The 22483-nt window shown below is 47.5% G+C and overlaps 1 protein-coding gene across 1 annotated transcript in view; it reads left to right on the top strand.

Annotated features, from left to right (window-relative positions):
• GRIK5 (glutamate ionotropic receptor kainate type subunit 5) overlaps nt 1–22194 on the top strand; it is a 91400-nt gene extending 69206 nt beyond the window's left edge. Inside the window, exons 13-20 of the mRNA XM_079985330.1 lie at nt 1182–1295; nt 3485–3594; nt 5125–5298; nt 8257–8422; nt 11755–11980; nt 13941–14069; nt 16285–16406; nt 20608–22194. Of these exons, the coding sequence (XP_079841456.1) occupies nt 1182–1295; nt 3485–3594; nt 5125–5298; nt 8257–8422; nt 11755–11980; nt 13941–14069; nt 16285–16406; nt 20608–20964 (1398 nt within the window). The 3' untranslated portion in view covers nt 20965–22194. The remainder of the gene's footprint in view (nt 1–1181; nt 1296–3484; nt 3595–5124; nt 5299–8256; nt 8423–11754; nt 11981–13940; nt 14070–16284; nt 16407–20607) is intronic.
• Nucleotides 22195–22483: the final 289 nt, after the last annotated feature.

Raw genomic sequence — 22483 nt, 5'->3', positions numbered from 1 at the left:
CTGGGCTCGACTAAAATATTTTCCTAGCTTTTTTCTTGCAGGGAGGGCTTTCCCACAGCTTTCCTCCAGGGAAAACCACTCTTCACTGCTCAGTTGGAGCAAATTGCAGTCGGGTTTTCTAGGGATTGCCATTTGTTCCGATTTAGAGCTAAAGAGCAGGTTTATCCCTGGGAAAGGAGTGAGACGGGGGTGGCAGGAACCTCTCAGTGCTTTCAAAGCACATGACAAGCAGAAGTGTGGACAAGCCCCCAGGGACAGGCCCGGTCTTATTTGTGGAGATAATGAATGAGCAGTGGGTACTTCATTCTTTTTCCGGGGCTACAAAAGATAGTGTGATTAAAATGGACAATAATTCACTATGGGAAGAACTGCTATCTGCTGTAGTTCTGGAGTCTCCAACCAGAGGGTGATACTGAGACCTGTGGCTGCCAGTTGAGTGTTTGCTACATCCAGCCCACAAGGGTTCCTCCCAGATGTTGCTAGACTCCAGGCCCATCAGCTTCAGCCAGCATGGTCGAAGGTCAGTGCTGATGGGAGTTGTAGTCTGGCAACATTTAGAGAGCATCACATTGGCCCCCCATATACGAGGGCAGCGTTTCTCCAAACTTGGGTCTGTAGCTGTTTTTGGACCACGACTCCCATCATCCCTAGCTAGCAGGACCAGTGGTCAGGGATGATGGGGACTGTAGTCCAAAAACACTAAGTTGGAGAAACCAATTACTGGGGGACATATTTATACATTAAATGTGCATTCAGCATGGGAATTTTTTTTCTAACCACGTGGTTGGAAACCTCGGTATTCAATAAATGTGCAAAATCACCCTGATTTTCTGCTGCATGAGCAAGCAACTCTATAAAGTTGCTGGAAGTTTGCTGCCACAAATCAGCCTGTGAAATTCAGTGCCCCTCTCTGCCCACCCTCCCTGACCACCAGCTTGGCCTTTCTGGATCTCTGACACGCTGTTCCCTGCCACCTCCTTTTCTGCTTGCAAGGTGTTGTTGCCAAAGTGATCTTTCCCCTGCTCTGAGCAGTTAGAATGGCTGGCGGGTGGAGGAGGAAGAGGAAGAGAAGGCACCGCTCCTTCGCTCCTGCTCCCAACCCAGAAGAGGGCACATGGCGGTGGGTTGGGCCATGCAATTCTCTGAGTGACAGGCAGGGGTCACTGTGCTTTGCTCCGCAGAAAGCTGACCTGGCCGTGGCTGCGTTCACCATCACGGCCGAGCGGGAGAAGGTGATTGACTTCTCCAAGCCTTTTATGACCCTGGGGATCAGCATCTTGTACCGGGTTCACATGGTATGTGCGCTTTTTTCTTGTGGGACTGGGAGGAGGGGGGCTACGGCTGAGAGTTGAGCAAATGGGCCGGTGAACCTAAGGGCAGAACAGTGTGGCTGTTGAGTCTCATTTCACACACAACCCAGTACAGTGGTACCTTGGTTGTCAAACGCCTTGGCACTCAAACAACTTGGAACCCAAACACTGCAAACCTGGAAGTAAGCGTTCTGGTTTGCGAAGTGTTTTTGGAAGCCGGATGTGCTCCGTTAGAGTCTTATGCTGAGGTCTGTCCGTTTTTGCCATTTATCCTTTATGTTTTTGTTTTTGCAGCTCTTTGTTTTTGCGATGTGTTGAACCCAGTTCAGCTACCGATTGATTGATTGACTGTGTGACTGCAGTACATTGTTTATTGCTTTCATTTTATGGATCAGTGGTCTCGTTAGAGAGTAAAATTCATGTTAAATTGCTGTTTTAGGGGTTGTGTTTAAAAGTCTGGAACAGATTAATCCGTTTTGCATTACTTTCTATGGGAAAGTGCGCCTTGGTTTTGGAACGGACTTCCAGAACAGATTAAATTTGAGAACCAAGGTACCACTGTACCTATTCTGAGACTTTAGACAGCCTCACAATTATAGGTGGGAGTTTTGACCCCTGCGGGTGATGTGCTGCAGCCTTCTTAAAGCAGTTCTTTATCATGGGAAACTCTGGTTAAAGGAACGCTCCTTCATCCTCTCCTCCATTCTGATAACGGTGCAAAGTTGTGCTGTGGTTTCACACCATCCCACGACTCTTCTCTCCTGTCTTCAGTTTGGGAAAGCAGCAAAAACGGCAACTTTTATCACATTGCAAGGTTGTCAAAACAAGGTCTCCTTGGCTGCATTCAGCTTGATGGATCGCAAAGTGTGCAGCGGGGCTAATATAAGCAACAGTGCTAGAATTGCACCAATGATACCCTTGTTCCAATCCTCCGTTTCAGCCTCGAAATTCATTGAGTGACTTCAGGTTGGTCAGTATCTCTCGGCCTCACAAGGCCGTTGTGAGAATAAAATGGGGAGTGAGGAACGAAGCCACGTCCTCTGCCTTGAGCTCATTAGAGGAACATTATCCTAACAAATACCCTGTTATTTGCGAAAGACCTTTAAACGGAGCAAGGGAGTGTAGCTGCAATGGCCCCGGGTTTGTCATGAATCAGCAGAAACCGAGGTACCAGCCCTTAGTCAACAACCTCCGAAACAGCCTCCAGAATCCCCGATATAATGACAACAACAAGCCGGTTTCCTTCAAGGCGCATTAGAGCAAAGAGAACAGCATTAAAGCTAATTGTGTAGCTCCATTATCTCTGCAGTTAGCAGAGTTGACCCGTTAAGTCTGCTTTCAGGAGCACTGCAAGCAATGCTGGCTCTGCTTCCGTGGAGGCAGCTTTTAATTGGAATGCACCACGGCAGTTTGCTGGCCCGCATGAAACAGCCCAGTCTTCCTACCTTAGGGATAGGCAATGTTTAGGCTGGTCCATTGGGGCACGTTGGCACACCAACCTTTGTCTGCCTCCAGCCAGCCAGCCCTGACCTACCTGCAACCAGTCAGAGATGGTGCTGGTTGTCAGCTTCCTTCCCCTTAGTCTCAGCGTTGCCCCTGTAGAAGGCAGCAGCAGCAGGGAGGAAGATGGGGACAAAACTAGAAGTGGCTCTGTCATTGGCTCTGGCGCCACTTGCAGTTGGTCTCCCTGTGTTCTGCCCTACCAGTCGCAATGCTCACCAGCCACCACTGGGAATAGGCAAGGTTTAGGCTGGGCTGAATATAGGGATATAGGGAATATTTGTTGGAAGCCACCCAGAGTGGCTAGGCCCGCAGGGCTAAGCAAACTTTTTCAGCAGGGGGCCGGTCCACTGTCCCTCAGACCTTGTGGGGGGCTGGACTATATTTTTTTTTTGTGAGGGAGGAATGAACAAATTCCTATGCCCCATAAATAACCCAGAGATGCATTTTAAATAAAAGGGCACATTCTACTCATGTAAAAACACACTGATTCCTGGACCGTCCGCAGGCCAGATTTAGAAGGTGATTGGGCTGGATCCGGCCCCCGGGCCTTAGTTTGCCTATCCATGGGCTAGGGCAATCCAGTCAGATGGACGGGGTACAAATAAAATAAATTAATATGAATGCTGATTCAGTGTTCCTGCTACTCTGGTGCTATTTTCTATTTTTTACAGGGACGCAAACCAGGGTATTTCTCCTTCCTGGATCCTTTCTCCCCGGCTGTTTGGCTTTTCATGCTCCTGGCTTATCTCGCTGTCAGCTGCGTCCTCTTCCTAGCTGCCAGGTTGGTGCCCCCTATCCTGGAGCCATACTGAGGCACTACTAGGGATGGACCTATGGGGCATGGCCTCCCAGCGGTGTAGCTGGCTGCTTGGGCGCCTGGGCTGAGCCATCCATGGGGGCGGGGCAAGCTGGGCAGGTCTCTCTGGCCGGAGTGGCTGAGGGGGAGGTGCGTGGCAGACTCGAGCCCCACGTCACTCGAAAAGGAGACATGTATGGCTTGGGCACGTTGCAGGCCCTGTGGTAAGTGGCAACCCCTGGGTGAGTGGCGCCCAGTGTGCCCCCCCTCCCAGCTCCGCTGCTGTGGCCTCCCCCACAAAAAAAAAATATTCTAAGTGCCCCTAGTGTTTCTAGTTGGGTAATGAATCCAGCAGAAGTCTGTGCTTCTGTGTGTTCTCCATGTTACTGGGATATTAATTTGAGAGAATAACTTGAAATTACTCTCTAAAGAGTCTATTTGGGGGTGTTGAATTGTGTAACTGAAGGGAAAGTGAATTGGGTTGGAGCAGGAGGTTAACGGGGGATAACTGAGCGAAAGAAGTTTGGGGTGATCTGGGATGTGGTACGAATTAACTGAGTATTTTTTGGAAGTGGGGATTTGGTTGGGAAATTAGTCGGCTTGCATTCTGTTGCATTAAAATTCTGAAACTGCATCCACACATATAAATTAGCATCTGCCAATTTTTGCTTATAGGCTTTTAAGAACCTAACCAAACATCCTTGTTGCATTGTGTGTTGCAATGCACCCTGAAGCAGAGGTGGTCAGGCGTCTGTATTCTTTCTCGGGGGGGTAGATTTAGTCACACAAACTGAGCTCTGCATAAAGTAGGTACTCAGACATAATGGTATGTGCAGATATGTACATTCACACATACACATTGCACAGAAAGAGCAAGGCAGAGGAGTCACCTTGAAGTATGTAATATTTCAGTTTCTTACAACATTCCTTCCATCGTATTCCAAATAAAATTGGGGAGGGCTGCCAGGGACCAGATAAAATTGCCATCCCTCCATTATGGAACAGGCTAGGTTTCTTCCACATGTTACGCTTGGGGAAAGGACCGTAGTTCAGTGGAAGAGTGCCTAATCTACATGCAGTAGACTCCAGGTTCAGTCCCTGGCAGCATCTTCATGTCAAAAACGGGATCAGGTAGCTGACGATGTCAAAGATCTCTAGCACAGAGGCCTGCTGCAAGCCAGAGCGGGTTGCACTGGGCTAATCAGACTAAAAGTCGTGTGCCGTCTTTAAGGCAGCTCATGTGTTCTTTGCTGCAGCAGATTGTGGGAAATGTCACTGCTCAAATCCTGTGATGGATGTTCGTGGCTGCAGCCATTTAGGGCGAGATCCGAAATGTCACTTTGAAACTGGTTCATCTCTCATGCCTTCCTGTAATTAAATTGGTAGTTTAGTGAAGGTGTGGAGACTACCCCCTAAGACCCTGAGCCTAAATATGTTTACATAGAAGTAAGCCAGCTCCTCTCCTCTCTTTCTTTTCTTTTCTCTTTTCTCTCTTATTTTCTTTTCTTTTCACAGGCTGAGCCCTTATGAATGGTACAACCCCCATCCTTGCCTGCGCGAGCGGCACAACATATTGGAAAACCAGTACACGCTTGGCAACAGCCTCTGGTTCCCAGTTGGCGGCTTCATGCAACAGGGGTCAGAGATCATGCCTCGGGCCCTCTCTACCCGCTGTGTCAGTGGGGTCTGGTGAGCATCTGTGGGGCATGTGCCTGACAGGTTTGGAGAAAGGGGCCTCTGTGGAGTTGGGGTCTGTAGCAGGAGGGGTGACCAGCTATGGGGTATATTCAAATCTGGAAAATTCCAGACACCACCTCATCTCCCAGCTGCCTAATAGCATTCTGCTGCCGTTTAAACAACTGAAATATATTAAATATTTTTTTCCAGGTGCCTCTTAAACATTGGGTGGTGGCTCCTAGGAATTTGGATTTTTTAAATGGGATAGTGGTTAAGTCTTGATTAATCTACTAAAGTTTTAGTTGATTAATCAGGGGGGGGGGGTTGGTGACGACAACATTTGAAGGGCACATCTGTTTATCTGTGAAGGCTGATTTGGTTTTTGCGTGTTACTGCAACAGAGAATGAAAAAAAATAAAGGAGGCAATTCCTTCTGAAAGGGAAACTGCCGTTTGTGTTTACCGAACTGTAGGCTGTCATACTTCATTCAGTGTCTTACATCAGAGTTTGGGTGATATCTAATGTTAATTGATCCATTGATTAATTCTTGAAAAAGCAGATTCTAGAATTCTAGAAATTCATCAGCCACTTGGCAGCGTGGATTTGTAATATAAATAAATGTTTGGGCCCACTCAACCATTTTCAGCGCCTTACCCAGATGTTGCTTAGCCTATTCTACAAAGATATAAAATAGAATTTACTAAAAAACCTTAATCTGAGCAACGTAATGGAACAGACGTTTTCACCTAAATGTATGTGACTAAAGGTAAAGGTAAAGGTACCCCTGCCCGTACGGGCCAGTCTTGACAGACTCTGGGGTTGTGCGCCCATCTCACTTAAGAGGCCAGGGGCCAGCGCTGTCCGGAGACACTTCCGGGTCACGTGGCCAGCGTGACATCGCTGCTCTGGCAAGCCAGAGCCGCACACGGAAACGCCGTTTACCTTCCCGCTGGTAAGCGGTCCCTATTTATCTACTTGCACCCGGAGGTGCTTTCGAACTGCTAGGTTGGCAGGCGCTGGGACCGAGCAGCGGGAGCGCACCCCGCCGCAGGGATTCGAACCGCCGACCTTTCGATCGGCAAGTCCTAGGCGCTGAGGCTTTAACCCACAGCGCCACCTGCGTCCCTATGTATGTGACTAGGACATGTTAAATTAACAAGGATAATGTTGGTTTGTGTCAAATGAGGACACGACCTTCTCTCTAGGCTAAAAGCTAACAGCATATCTTCAGTGGGTATTGTTGAGGACTTAAATAAGCATCAATGCTTAGGTGAGTGTTGATGAATTTTAATGGCTGGTATCTGCTAGCTACTAGAGATGCTCCCATCTGCTTTGCTGAGGGCTGGGGAGAAACATTTTAGCAGTTGGCATGCAGCCAGAGAAGGAGAAAGACGATCACGTTTTTTTTTTAAAAAATACTGTCTGGCAGGCAAGTGGCTTTTTTCCCTTTAAAAGGTAGCTTTACCCATTTGGGAGTTTGCTTGCTCCTTTGTTCTCAACCTGGATATTTGTAAAGTTAACTGCTATCGCAAAGGGTTACTACCACCCTCTCCTCAGAAGGATTTGGGCCCTGTAAGCTTCCGACTGAGAAATCGTGGCAATGTGAATTCTGATTTGCTGGTAAGGAGGCTAGGCGATGTTACACCAAAGCAACACCCTATCGCTTTCCTTATTGCAAAGAAGTCCAATCTTTCGGTGAAGCCCTCCCAATCTGCTGCATAAATATGCAACCTGGGTTTGCCTGTGATTACATGCCATCCGAAAATAGCTGCAGCCTGGAAGCGTCGCTGCATTAGATCTTGAAACCCGAAGGGATCTCATTAGCTAGGAAGTTTTCCTCTGCTTCTGCAGGATAAGTGGAGAGGCACTTTTATGCATGCCCAGAATGCCCTTCCCCGAGAGCCAGTGTGGCGTAGTGGTTAGATGGCAGCACTATGACCTGGGAGACCATGGTTCAAATCCACACTCAGCCACCAAGCTCACTGGGTGACCTTGGGCCTCTCACTTTGCATGGCGAGTTCCCACCTCCCCCATTGGAAATAAAGACACAGGACACCAGCATTTTAGGTTAATGGGTGAAAATAGGCCACAACTTTATTGGCTACAGGAATTGAGCAGTATTGGCTTAGGCATTGGTCCTACCAACTATCTGGCTTCAGCCTGATTGGTTGAAGTCTGGGAAGGGTTAACCACCAGTAGGGGGAGTCCTGCTGATGCACATCAACTAGGAACGCCCCCCCCCCGGGGTCACCGCTCGGGGGCGTGCCATAGGCCCACACCTCCATAGGCTTCGGACAGGGCAACGCCCCCCAGAATCCTTTACTGGACTACCCCTCGATATGGGGGAAGGTGATGGCACTTCCTCCCCCCCCTCATGTACACAACAATACCCTTACCAATGCCTAACTGCCAATGCCGAGTAAGTTGTGACAATTTGCTACGAGGTAGGTGAAAAACCAAATGGCTGGAGCCAATTTGCCAAGTGGAAAAAAATCCTACCAGGCCCCTTGACAGCGACCAACCGAAGTCCATAGCAAGGTCTGAGAGCTGAACCTAAAGGGTGGGAGGGTTGGGAAACCGGAGCAGCTGGAGCGACGAAAGAGGAAAATCCTCCACCGCGCCAGGCCCTAAATAGCGCGAGCCACACCTCCCGGGCCAGCCGATTGGCTGGCAAGGGAGATGACACGGCCGAGGATTCCCTCAGTCTGGCGGGGCTGTGAGCCAGGCCCCGCACACGTGGGGAGAGTGTGAAGCCCACAACCCCACCTCCTCTCCAGCTCGGAAGTGGCTTTCTCTTAGCCCAACCTACTCCACAGGGCTGTTGTGAGGATAAAATAGAAGCTGGTTTTTTTTGGGGGGGTGAGCTATAAATCAAATGCATAGAAATGCATACACTGCCCTCCTTAAATGGCTTTTTTTTGGGGGGGGGGTACTGAAAATTGTGTGTGAATTTTGTTCTTGTTGCTGCAGGTGGGCATTCACCTTGATCATCATCTCCTCTTACACGGCCAACCTTGCTGCCTTCCTCACCGTGCAGAGGATGGAGGTGCCCATTGAGTCGGCGGACGACTTGGCTGACCAGACCAACATTGAATATGGCACCATCCATGCGGGCTCCACCATGACCTTCTTCCAAGTGAGAGAGATGCGCTCGTCAGCTGTGTGGCTGGGCTCACACCCAGTTCCCTCCTGCACCTGTCATTCATCCGTCCACGGTCACTGAGCATGCTCAGTCACCATTGGGCTGTTTTTAAGTTCCCCCTTTCTAACAATGTTTATGCGCTTCTGTAAACTGCGGGGGTTTTCCTGAGCCGGCTGCTGCCTTCCTCTCACGGGTGGGTGGTGCTGTTTTAGCTGCAAAAGGCATTGGCACCCAGCCCTGAAGTTGGCAGATATGGGTCTTTGATTTGAATTGGGGGAAATAACGTAGCTGTGTTTTGATCATGTCCGCTTAGCTACTCTGTCCCAAGTTTTGCTCTTGTTCGTCTTGATAGCTAAAGCCCAGAACCTCTTTATTCAGAGACGGGAAAACTCCTAAATGCCCCAGGGGTGGCAATCCCCACTATGACCTCTCTGTGAACTTTTTGGGATCATCTGCTTGGCCCTGGTTGGATTACATGCTCCTTTTCTGTGAATCAGAGAGACAATCTGTGCATCCTTAGAAGCAGGATAATAGAATCCTGCTGGCCTTCCCTTCGGCTTATGAGGGAATCCAGGCCTAACACGACATTCTCCATGCTTAATAGGAATCAGTCCAAAAAAGAATTCCCATGGACAATTCCTTGCGTGTAGTTCCCATTTCACTCAGCAGTTAAACAAAGACATGTATTAAGATTGCACTGTAAATCTGAACCAGTACTCAAAAAGAGTGCAGTTCTGGAAACCGCTGCAACCTCTGCACAACCTCTGTGGTTTGAGCTTCCAGGGCAGAAGGTTTTGTTCACAGCACAAAATATATATATTTTGCAAATATAACAAGGGGCAAAGGAGAACAGGTCCTTTCAGGACTCCCCTATTCCTGCGGCTGCAAACTGTTTTTTAATTCTGAATTTCAAATTGTTGCAAGTCTGAAACCTTCTGGTGAAGGGCGGGTAATTAGTAGTAGTAGTAATAATAATGATAAATTTGTGTAAAATTTTTTTTTGTTTTTTTTTTGTTTACTAGTGCAGCTTCCCCTTGCCACACAACATAAGCTGTTCCCTTTCAAAATACCCCTTTCTGAACCAGTATAGGGCCCTGTTCTCTCTCGCATCTGAAAAACATTATGTGAAGAGCGGCCTTCGTTTCTTTTCATTCTCCCGACTTCCTGAGTACCTTTTAAAATACCTTCTTGAAATTCTCCGAGTGGTGGGGAGGAGAAAATCTCCACAAAACCACTTTAATTACTGGGTGGATAGCTGAGGTGACCTTCAGCTGTCTCTTTAACTATCCCAAATGTTCTCATACATATAAACGCCCAACATCAAGCCCAGACTTCTGTCTCTTGGGACTTGGGCAGTGTCCTAGCCCTGGCTAGCTTTTTCTCTGATATTGCGCTGGGCTGAAGAACTGTTCTCTCTAAAAATATATTCAAAGCTGATGTCCCTCAGGGCCAGCGGGGGCACGGGATCTGACATATCAGTCCGAGTGCCCCCCTCACTACTAATCATAGTATTGGGGTATTGGAGGGGGGAGAGAGAGAAGGTCAAGGCTGGAGGTTCCCATGGCAACAGTAGCCAAGGTGGCAGTGACCAGTCTATTGTCATTTTTTGGGGGGGGGGTCTAATTCTATCCTTCTCTCGGTTGCTCTGGCAACCTGTCTCCACAGTAACAGCAGTCTCTGCTCCGGGAGACATTAATGAAGGGAAATCAATCAACAAACAAGGTGGCAGGCCGGATGGTGGAAAGGAAAACCTACAGTTTTGCCTTTCAGCCAGGGCTCTGCAAATTCCTTTCCTTCCTGAGTCCCAAAGCTGCCTCCTCCTTATGTGTTGCCCTTGTCAAGTCTGAGGACCAACCAGCTCGCTGCATCCTGCCACTTCACAATCACATCGCAAAATAGTTTTTAGTGTGGAGTCCAGTTCCGCCTTCATATCTTTCTAAGACCTCGGGTTTTTCTTATAGTTGAAGTTGATTCGTTAATCGCCTTCTAAAAACACCGTCTATCGTGGCGATTTGCACTGGCGATAGTTGACGACAAAGAATAACGCATTTAAAGCAAGGCTAAAACCCTAACGAGTGCACACTCATGGCAAAGACCCATTGATTCATCTAAGAAAGCCTATCAGAACAAAAATGTCTTCGACTGTTTCCGGAAAGTGCAGATAAGTGACTGCCTATCATCTTGGCAGGACTGCTGTTCCGCAGAACAGGGACAGCCGTTCTCTAAGTTACTGCAGAAGAGGCTTCTGAGATCTTTGCAACTGGCAGGAGAAACCTGACCGCAATAATCTACTAGGTGTGCAAGGGCTGTATCATTAATAACAATAATAATAACAACAACCCCCTCAGACAGAAAACACAAAAATGTCAGGTTACCCTGATAATTCCCTCTCTAGTGTTAAACTTGGGCAGCTCACTGCGTTATCAGTTTGGAAGCAAAGCATCCAATAATTCAACATAAAATTGTGAGTTGCTCAAGTGCATTGCCCGGGCAGTTTCTGATTTTTTTATTTTTTTATGTGCGCCGTCCTCTCTCGCCACACCGCGTGCTTCTGTCTGCTTGTTGCCTGAGAACAACCTAGTCTTTTTATTTCCACCAGCCACAGGGGGAGGACGGAGCAAGCCCAGTTCCACTACTTGTTGCTGAAAGCAGTAATAAATAAAAAACTAAGCTGGGTGGGGGACCCAACCTGGGACTGGCTGCTTTTTTGTTTGAGTTTATGATTTCATTCTAGCAAGACTTCCAAACTGGATCCAAATAGGATCCAAACTGCAGCAGTCTGATTGGTCCTAGAACAATAGGATTCAAAATGCAGCAGTCTGATTGGTCCTAGAACAATGCAGCAGTATGAGTGGTCCGCAGGAGCCACCCAATCCAGCTCCAGATAGAAGTGAATCCACAACCTGATTGGCCTACAGGAGAATTCCGGAATTAGCCAATCACGTGCAGCCCATTGTGTAAATAATGTATATAAAGCAGATACTTTGAGGGGACTTTCATTCCCTCCTCACCACTATGAGCTGAAGAAAGAGCATGAAATCCACTCTCGACTCTGAGTATATTTCACTACCCAACAGGGTTGTTGGGAAGATAAAATGGGGAGGGTGAGAGAAACTTGCACGCTGCCCTGATACCTTTTGGATAAAAATGGAATAAACCAATGTACAGGTCCTTTCTTCGCATTATGACGACGCTTATCATGATAAAATTTCATTTGTGGAAGAAACTAACCTCTCAAAGCAAGCCCATGAGTATATATGATTGCCTTGCAAAGTCTCAGCATCCTCTCCCTCATTCATTCTCTACCTATTTTTTTCTCCAACCAGAATTCTCGGTACCAGACGTACCAGCGGATGTGGAATTACATGCATTCAAAGCAACCTAGTGTCTTTGTCAAGAGCACAGAGGAGGGGATCGCCCGGGTGCTGAATTCGAAGTATGCCTTCCTGCTCGAGAGCACGATGAACGAGTATCACCGGAGGCTCAACTGCAACCTGACGCAAATTGGGGGGCTGTTGGATACCAAGGGCTATGGCATCGGCATGCCACTGGGTGAGTGGCAGTAGCTGGAGCCAATCATCAGCTGGCATTGGTGCCAAGAGCAGAACAATGGAAAATGCCAAAGGCACAAGGACACAGAAGCGTGGGCCTAATAATAATTACAATGCTGATAATAATAGATGCTATTTATATATACCTGAGTCACTTCTACTTATTGTGGAGGTTGCTGTATGACTCCTACCTTGATTCTTCTGTACTGCACCTGGCACTAGGAATTCCTAGTGCTAGATGTTGCACAAAAACAAAAAAGGAGTTATGAATTGTGTCTATATTATGCTAACATGAAAGATCAACAGCACAAACATTTTACAAGCACATAAAAAAATCCCAAATAACAATGAATGCTATGAATCATCAACTCTTTACTAACAATCTGTAGTTAGTAGTCCATAGTCTACACTGTTTAAATAATAATAATAATAATAATAATAATAATAATAATAATAATAATAATAATAATAATAATGTGATTTTATTATTTAGAGGCTGCCCATCTGACTGGGTTGCCCCAGCCACTCTGAGCAGCTTCCAGGAAAATAGAAAAACATTATAAAACATCAAATATTAAAAACTCACCTATACAGGGCTGCCTTCAGGATTCTGTATGTGTTTGTGTGACATCTGTATTGTTGATCTTCTATATTGGTATGAAATAGATACTGTTTATATATACGTGAGCCTCTTTATTGCCCAAAAATATCAAGACACGGCTCTATTTTGTAGGTTTATAATCTGAAAGTAGTCAGCATGGGGGTGCAATGGGGGTTCTTGGAGAAGTACCACCACAGAAAACCTTTGTGAGGTTGAGCCAGGTGCCCTGTTAATTGGCTCAGCCTGGGGTTGGAATGGGTATTGGAAACAGATAAATGCAAATAACTGGGGGTTCCGCCAGGTGGCAGGTTGTCAAATGCATTTGCAGTTCAGGACACTCTGAACTAATCAGAAGGAATTCTTTTTGAAGGCCAAAATTGACCGTTTAAATTTTTTTCTACCAGAAAGGTAGAAGGTGTGCTTTGTGGAGAGGGCGTAATTTGAGATATTGCAAATGGGTTGTCGACAATTTTTTATTTTTTTTACATAAAATGTCCCTTGGAAAGGGTAAATCCAGAATAAACTGAGCTGGGTGGGGTGGAGGTTATACAGGTTAGTGTTCTGCTGTCAATGACATTGTGTGAACGCCAGTGCTTTTGTTTCTGGGGGGACGCAGGGGGACGCGTACCCCTAAACATTTTGTGAATCTTTGTACTTTTGTCCATTTACTGTATTTATTTTCCCCGATTTGAACTATAAAATGGTGAGAATTATTGAGTCAAAATGAGAGTACCCCTAACCATTTTTTTAAAGAAAAAAAGCACTGGTGAACGCTACAACAACAACAAAACATCTTGCATGAACCTTTCAAAAAAACACATTGATATCTCATTCAGATGTGCTTGCTTATACCAGCTCCTTCTCTTTTTCCTTCTCTCTCTCTCTCTCTCTCTCACGCGCCTGCGTGTGCACGCACACACACACACACCCCTACATAGGCAGGTATAGCCTGTCTTTGGGGATGTTCAAAACAGTGGTTTCATCAACATGGATCTTTTAGATTCCCCTTTCACTTTGGATGAGCTTGGGCAGTAAGGTCAGCCAATCACCCAGAGATCAATACTGAGGGAGATTTTCAAAAAAGTGATATAGGCTTGCTCTTGCAAGGAGCTGCAGCTGATTGCAGCAGCTGAGGCCCCATTCGCCTTCCCTTAAACGCTGACAAGCCTTGTGTGACCAATAAGCCAACTGGTAAATGAGATTCAAAGTCAGCAGGGAGCTATATTAGACGACTTTCATAATGCTGGAGCCGACATGCCGGCCCCTGCTCTGAAGCTCGGCTGAGTGATGGCCTGAGAAGGGGTGGATTAATCATCATCGACAGCCCTGTGTCATATCTGCCTCCTTGACAATCCCGCAGGCTCCCCATTCCGGGATGAGATCACCCTCGCCATCTTGCAGCTTCAGGAGAACAACCGCCTGGAGATCTTGAAACGGAAGTGGTGGGAGGGAAGCAAGTGTCCCAAAGAAGAGGACCACCGGGCCAAAGGTGAGGTTCTGAGGGTTAGAGGGGCGCCTATGATGGGTGCCGCCAACCTGAGGTTGCCAATGGATGCCATGGTTGGGTTAACACTGAGCAGAACCCAACTGGAATTGCAGCCCAAGGTTTTTGATAAATATGGGTTAAACCCACACCAGGCACCTCAAGTACAGTGGTACCTCGGGTTACATATGCTTCAGGTTACATACGCTTCAGGTTAAAGACTCCACTAACCCAGAAGTAGTGCTTCAGGTTAAGAACTTTGCTTCAGGATGAGAACAGAAATCATGCTCTGGCGGCGCAGCGGCAGCAGGAAGCCCCATTAGCTAAAGTGGTGCTTCAGGTTATGAACCGTTTCAGGTTAAGAACAGACCTCCAGAACGAATTAAGTACGTAACCAGAGGTACCACTGTACATAACTTCTTCCCCCAAAGGATTCTGGGAACTGCCATTTACCCTTCACAGATTCCCAGTTCCCAACAAACTGCAGTTCTCAGGATTAACTGGGGACAGAGGCTTGTGATCTAAATAGTAAACGTAATAGTAAATTTTATTTATACCCCGCCCTCCCCAGCGAAGACCGGGCTCAGGGCAGCTAACACCAGGTATAAAAACAATTGATTAAAATACAACTTAAAAACAAGATTAAAATACAACATGAAAATGCAGCCTCATTTCAGTAGAAACTCAAATCAAAAACTTTTGGGGGATGAAAACGTCAAATCTTCAGCAAGGCCAACTATTCAGACCGGTCCTACGTGGGCCAGAAAAAATCCAGGGAAGTCCCCCCAAATAGGAGTTCCATCACAGAAGGAGAAAGGAAAAAGGTTAGATGGGAAGGGGATCAAGGTGATTCCAAGCCAAAGGCCAGGCGGAACAACTCTGTCTTACAGGCCCTGCGGAAAGAAATGTGCTTTGAACATATGTCACAATGTTCCTCACACCTCTCTTCCATAAAGTAAAGGTAAAGGTACCCCTGCCCGTATGGGCCAGTCTTGACAGACTCTGGGGTTGTGCGCCCATCTCACTTAAGAGGCCAGGGGCCAGCGCTGTCCGGAGACACTTCCGGGTCACGTGGCCAGCGTGACATCGCTGCTCTGGCGAGCCAGAGCCGCACACGGAAACGCCGTTTACCTTCCTGCTGGTAAGCGGTCCCTATTTATCTACTTGCACCCGGAGGTGCTTTCGAACTGCTAGGTTGGCAGGCGCTGGGACCGAGCAGCGGGAGCGCACCCCGCCGCAGGGATTCGAACCGCCGACCTTTCAATCGGCAAGTCCTAGGCGCTGAGGCTTTAACCCACAGCGCCACCTGTGTCCCTCTCTTCCATACAAACAATTAAATATGGCAAGCTGGGGGGGGGGGGAGAGAATAATACCTGGAGGAAGAACCTTGGCATTGAGCATGGTTCTCTGCCTAAATGAAGGCCCACAGTATATGGTTGTGAGGCCCTGTCTTTGGGGCTGTTTTGGCTTCAGTTTTTGGAACTTAGATTTCATGTGTGGCTCACAGGCATTCCCACCTGCTGAAATCAGATGTAAGTTTTGTAGAGATTGCTAATAAGCTGTGTAGAGCAACCTCTGGTGGCAAGAGAGAAGACTGCCAGTCGAAAAAGATGGGTTGGTGGAGGAAAATCCAATGAGCTGCAGCTGTAGACGCAGTAATACATGCCTCACCATAGCAGAAACAGATCCAATATTGTGTCCGACTAACAGTTGAGCAAGTCAGTAGCTTCTGTTGGTTTGGACGCAAAGGGTTTATTTTCAGCCTGTGTCCTATTGATTTTTAAAGATCCCACTTATTGAAAAATCAGCGAAATGTGTCAGCCCATTTACTAAGGGATTCCGGATTGGCTGGATTCTGGGGAAGGAAAAGCTGAAAAATAGTAGCCAGGGAACAGCAGGGAAAGGGAAACACGGTGTCTGCAAACATCCTAACTTTCAAAAGCATACATTTAAGTTTTTCTTGGGTGGGATTTGGGGATCTTCGAAAGTGCTGAAAATTGCACTGAAAATATTTGGAAATGAACATTCAGAGCTGATCTAGATACATTGGGCAAGGAGACAACATTATAGGTGTGTGAGAGAGAGATGTGAAATCCAAGGTGTTAGGAATGCTCTCTGACTTCCTGAAAGTGGGGCAGCTTCGAGCTGTGTCCATCCTGTCCTTGCAGGCTCCCATTATTATTATTATTTTCCTCTCTCTCTCTCCCCCCCCCTCCCCCAGGGCTGGGCATGGAGAACATTGGAGGCATCTTTGTGGTGCTCATCTGCGGGCTCATCATTGCAGTCTTCGTCGCTGTCATGGAATTTGTATGGGCCACGCGTCGCTCGGCTGAACATGAAGAGGTGAGGTGGGGTGCGGCTGGTTCTCTGGTTACATGGAGGAAGGAACGAAGGACAGTGGCTGGGTCTAAAGGGAAGACTATTGCCATTGAGGAAGTATGAGTGGGTGGTTTTAAGAAGGGCATTAAACTGGTGAAGGAGCCACAAGGAGATGGAGGAGTGAATCAGAGGGTCTCATGTGCAGACTGGAGGCAGAATTGCAGGTGTGTGTGTGTTTGTGAGAGAGACAGACAGACAGTGCAGACCCTCCAACATTTCTCCAATGAAGACAGGATCGTCCTATTCCATTATTATTATTATTATTATTATTATTATTATTATTATTATTTTATTTTATACCCTTCCCATCTGATTTTATTAGTTACAGTGGTACCTCAGGTTACATATGCTTCAGGCTACATACGCTTCAGGTTACAGACTCCGCTAACCCAGAAATAGTGCTTCAGGTTAAGAACTTTGCTTCAGGATGAGAACAGAAATCGTGCTCCAGCGGCGCGGCTAAAGTGGTGCTTCAGGTTAAGAACAGTTTTAGGTTAAGAACTGACCTCCGGAACGAATTAAGTACTTAACCCGAGGTACCACCCATTTTATTATGCTGCTTACATATATAAAAGCATAATAAAACATTAAACATTACAAAAAAAGCTTTCCTATACAGGGCTGCATTCAGATGGCTCGGGGAGTCGGATACCTCTATACACTTCAACATCTCTCGGATTAAAATAGGGACTTCCTAAGGAAAAGCGGGACATTCTGGGATCAAATCAGAAACCTGGACGGTTTCAGTAAATCCAGGACTGTCCCTGGAAAATAGGGACATTGGGAGGGTCGAGGAGAGGAGAAGTTCACGTTCACACCATACATTTTAAAGTAACATGCCACTTTAGACAGTCTTCCCCAAAGAATTCTGGGAACTATAGTCTGTTAAGAGTGTTAGGATTGCCCCTATTTCCCTCCCAGAGACGCAATTCTTAGAGTGATTTAACAACCAATCCCTCTTCACAGGGACCTCTGGGAATTGTAGCTATGTGAGAGGTTTCCTGACAAGTCTCAGCATCCGTATCGGAACTGCAGCTTCCAGAATGCTTTGGGTGAAACCACGACTATTCCAAGTGGTGTGACACTGCTTTACAAGTATGGTGTGTGCAGGGAGCGGGCAGAAATCTGCTGCTGTTTTCAGAGCAGGAGCAATGATATTGTCCTGCTTGCTTGTGGGTGGTGGCTGGGCCTTACCTACTCCTTCTTCAGTATTAATGCTGCCCAGCCTCTGCCTGTATTGCTTACCAAGTGTGCCAGCCACCAAACTACCTTGGAACTTGGTATTACCTGCAATGACCGGGAACAGTTCTCCTGGATTTCAGGAAGGGGGGGGTCTCTCTTTACCTGAGGACGCCGGGCATTGAACCTGGGAGCTTCTGCATGCAAAGCAGGCGTTTTACTGCTGAGCTACATCCTCTTCTGGGGGCTTGCTGTTTGAGGTTGCCCTGTAACAGAAAAGCATAATTTCCCTATTGTTCATGAGCTGACATTGGCTTCGTTTTGCGGTAATTTATCGGTTGCGAGCACATATTATTTATTTGCTTGCTTGTTTGTTTTGACTTGTTTGTTGCTTGCTACCCAAAGGTCTCCAAGCAACTTGCAACATATTTAGAACATAAATTTAAATATATTCTGCCGTAAAACAGAACAAAACAACCGCCCTAACAGCCGCAGGAAGCTTTGTAGTCACATAAACAATGAAGATCACAGAGGATGTTGCCCTGCTGTTCAAAATGAATTGTTTTATTATTTTGTTCATCAGCTGTTGGAAGTTGTGTTTTTTTCCATACACGGGGGAAAAAACCCTCTTGTTTTTAACAAGAGCTGAACGGTTATTCTCACCTTACATGTCCTTGATTCTTGTTCCCCCGTATTAATACTTCTTAAATTAGGGAGGGGAAACCTGTGGCCCTCTTGATATTGTCAGTGTGCACTTCCCATCAGCTCCAGCCAGAATGACCAGGAATGATGGGAGTTTCAGCCCAGGAACTTCTGGAAGGTCACAAATCCACCCTGCTTTAAATACACCAATAATCATTCGGTTCTCATTATCAATTCTATTAATTGCTGTTTATATCTCATCCTCTAAGATGCTCAGGGCAGTGGGGTAGTTTTGGCCCAGAGAGTGTGTGTGACTGACTGGAACAAGGCCCTCGGTGTCCTTGACTCTTAGAATTGTAGAGTCGGAAGGGATCCCAAGGGTCATCTAGTCCAATGCAGGAATCTTAGCTAAAGCAGCCATGGCAGATGGCCACCCAACCTCTACCTAAAATCTCTCCATGAAGGAAAGAGTCTGCCAACTTCTGGGAGTGTCTCTTCCACTATCAAACAGCTCTGAATGTCAGAAAGTTCTTCCTGGTGTTTAGTCAGAATCTCCTTTCTTGAAACTTGAAGCCATTGGTTCGAGTCCTACCCTCTAGAGCAGGAGAAAACAAGCTTACTCTATCTTCTGTGTGACAGATACTTGAAGATGGTTATCATATCTCCTCTCAGTCTCCTCTTATCCAGGCTAAACATACTCAACTCCCCCCAACCTCAGCTACCAAGGCCTTTTCTTACAGAAACTCCTTCCCTCTGTATCCCTCTTTTCCCTCTGGGTCAGCAACAGGGGAAGGGGAGGACCCTTCAGAAGTATTTAGCATGTTGTTTTGTTTTAAAGACTTCTCTGTTGCTCCACCTTTTGAGAATTTCCCCCACATTTTGCCCAAGTAAGGACCATCTCCAAAATGGCTGCCGTGTTGTAACATCACAAGATGGCTGCTATGTCTGGAATGGCACTAAGTGATTATGTTGCATTGAAACCAACTGGCAGTAGGCTCAGAAGAATTTAATTCCAGCAGGACAGGTTGGATTTATTCAAGCAGTAGTACTTAGGGAAAACACTACCCAGTTTCTGAAGAAATTATATTTTTAAAGGATTAAATGAACCCAGACTAGGTCTATCAAACGTTATTAATAAGAAGGCATAATTTTCTGTATTGCCCTCTGTTCCTCGCATAAACACTGCTTCCATTCCACTGCAGTTCACTTTGAAAACTATGTTATTTGTCTCTCTGTCTGCTGTGATGGAATTACATAACTTTGGTAATTAATTACGTAAATTATGTTGTCGCTTCATTTTTCCATCCCGTTCATGTCACTGCAAAGGAAGTTGCGGTGGACAATGAATTAGGTATCATTTTGAGACTGAAAGCAGCAGCAACAAGTGAATACTGATCTATTTGGTGGATTGAGTTCCATTCTAAACACAAGACAAATAAATGAACTGTGGCCATTTCTGTTCCTGCTGAAATTTCCCCACATCTCTATTCATTATAGTTCAAAGACAAACCCCCATGTTCAGAGGCAGTCTATCTATGGTTACTAGATGGTGGGTAATCCCACAGGGGTCAGAAGTCAATACCTTGCCCTGTAAGTTTCTCTGGTGCATTCTAAGTGCAAAGGTGGATCTTTGTTCTCTCTCTCAGCATTGACTTTTTTAAATTAAAAAAACCTCTTGTGATTTTAAGGTAGCCTGTGCTCATATTCTTGTTTGTGTCGTGAGAATCCAAGAGGATTGTACCTCAATGATTTGGAGGCTGGATTTGCCAGCAACACTTTCATTTCAAAAATACTGTTTTTTCTGGGTAAGCGTAGCACGATTAAGTCGCAGCGGAACCTGCAAGCATCTGAAAACTGAGGAATAGGGTTGAGGTAGAATCTGATAGGGCAAAATACAAAGTTTATCAACTTTTTAGGCCCCATTTACTGATGGGCTGGATCGATAAAATACTTGCTACTTGGAAACCCTGGTCAGGGTGCAAGTAGAGGGGCAGGGTAGCCGTGAAATGAGACGCCAGAAGGGCCATTGCCTTCCTCCATTGGTGCCCCACAAGTGGGCAGGGGCTGGTCCTGAAATACTGCCCGCTGTGTTAAGTTACCCACAATGCCCCAAGCCGCCTAATGTAGCAACATTACACTGGGTGCTCTCTGCGGCATTGTGCAAAGTTTAACATGGCTATTAGCTTCTCAGTCTCGGACACTGCCACCACACAAGTATATATGGCCAGGGAAACAGGGGCATGCAGAAAAATGGGGTTTCCCCCCTATTTTCACCCGAGGAATGTTGGAGGTATGCTTAGGGTGGCGCCCACCTCCTCACTGCTTGCTCCTTCCTTCATGACAGATCTCGGTGTGCCAGGAGATGCTGCGAGAGCTGCGCCACGCCGTTTCTTGCCGCAAGCCGACCCGCTCCCGCCGGCGCCGGCGCCACTACACCACCCGAGGCGCCCTGTCGCTGCGCTCCGTCCGAGAGATGCGCCTCAGCAACGGCAAGCTCTACTCGGGGACTCTGGTATCTGAGCCGGGGCCGCAGCGCCTCCTGGAGGAGACCCCCCGGCCTTGCACCCACGTCCGCATCTGCCACGAGTGCCGGCGCATCCAGACTCTTCGGGGAGCCCCCCCGCCGCCTCGGGGGCCCCCGCCTTCTGAGGAGGGCACTCCGCGCCGGGGAGCCCCCCGCGAACTCAGCGGGCAGGAGTGACGCCCGCCCCACGTGCTTACTGGCCCCCTTCCCCACCTCGGCCCTGCCTTCGCTCTCGTGCGGAGGCGCCTGCTCTTAAGACATGTACGCTATGCGTATGCCCTGATTTGGGGGACCCAGGCCTGAGGGGACTTCCCCGTGCACACCCTGGCGCATAATCCCTTGCCCTAGGGGTAGTGTGTGGATATCTTTGTGGCCCTCCTGCTTCCCCACCAAAAAAGAAGGCCACAGCTCTTCTCAAAATCCAAGGGGGAGAGAGAAGAGTCCTTTTCTAATCCCCACTTCTCGTGGGAAAGAGACATACATGCCCCCCCCCCCCGCCCCAGTTTAACCTCGCCGTTGTGGTGATTAGATCTGTGGCAGCTTGTTTCTGACGCTGCAGAAAGACAGTTTCCTGAGCCTCTTACTATGAGGGAAAGGGATACGAAAACCAATATCCGCAGACACAGACCCCACCCCACCCCTGTCGGCCTTGCCCCCCTCCAGCTCCTCCTACCCCTTCCACAGTGCAGCTGCAACCACAGCCCCCCCTTTTTGTGCTGTCCCCCCCATGCCTTTGCCCCGTGGAGGGAGTTCGCCCCGTGGAGGGAGAGGTGCCAAAAGGGGTTCGGGATCCCACACTGCCCCCGCCACGTGCCTGCTGGGAAATGAATACCTCCAGCTATTTGCGGGGCAAAGGGACAGTTCGCCTTCTTTTTCCGGGGTGGGGGGAAGGGCGGGACCCCTGGCCGGAAGGTCCAGTTAGCGGCGTGGGAAACTAAACCCGCCACAAGGTGGGCAAGGAGGTGGGTTGCGTGCAAGCAAACTGTACACTGGCGATGGAGACTGAACTCAGGGTCAACTAAGCCGCCTTCTGACGAGTCGTGGGGCCTACCGCGTTCCACGCTTTTAACAAACCAACCTGAAGTAATACAGGACCAAGAACTAAAAAAACAGGGGGCAAGTGGGAAGATAATGACCCCGACAGAGGTAACGAACCAACCCAGCTTTTGGGATGGGGGGGAAGTGAACCGCACAGGACCCTGGAAGCAGAAGAGAATGGGGAGCGAGGATTTGGTCTGTGGGGGCTCCTCCCCATGACGTCTTGTCTGTCTTTTTTTAATTTTTGTTTCATTCTTTCAAAAAAGATTTTTTCTTTTTCTTTTTGGAGAAATTTCTATAGAAGCCAAAAACTGGAGACTTTAGTGGCAACCCCAAAAGACAAATAAACGTGAAAATACTTGATTCTTTTATGTGAGTGATGGGAGAGAATTATTACTTTGTGCTAATTGTGGGGGCAGCTTGGTACACGTCCGTGGCGGGGCAGGGGAACCCCATGTGTGGACACCTGCAAACATCAGCACACATAATCCATCATTTTTCCTTCCCTAAGCTCTGCTTGTGACACGGGTGGCGCTGTGGTCTAAACCACTGAGCCTCTTGAGCTTGCCGATCAGAAGGTATGCAGTTCGAATCCCTGTGACGTAGTGAGCTCCCGTTGCTCAGTCCCAGCTCCTGCCAACCTAGCAGTTCAAAAGCA

The sequence above is a fragment of the Podarcis cretensis genome (genome assembly GCF_951804945.1).
Source record: "Podarcis cretensis genome assembly, chromosome: 8".
In the NCBI taxonomy this organism is placed as follows: domain Eukaryota; kingdom Metazoa; phylum Chordata; class Lepidosauria; order Squamata; family Lacertidae; genus Podarcis; species Podarcis cretensis.
This window is presented reverse-complemented; position numbering and strand designations above follow the sequence as displayed.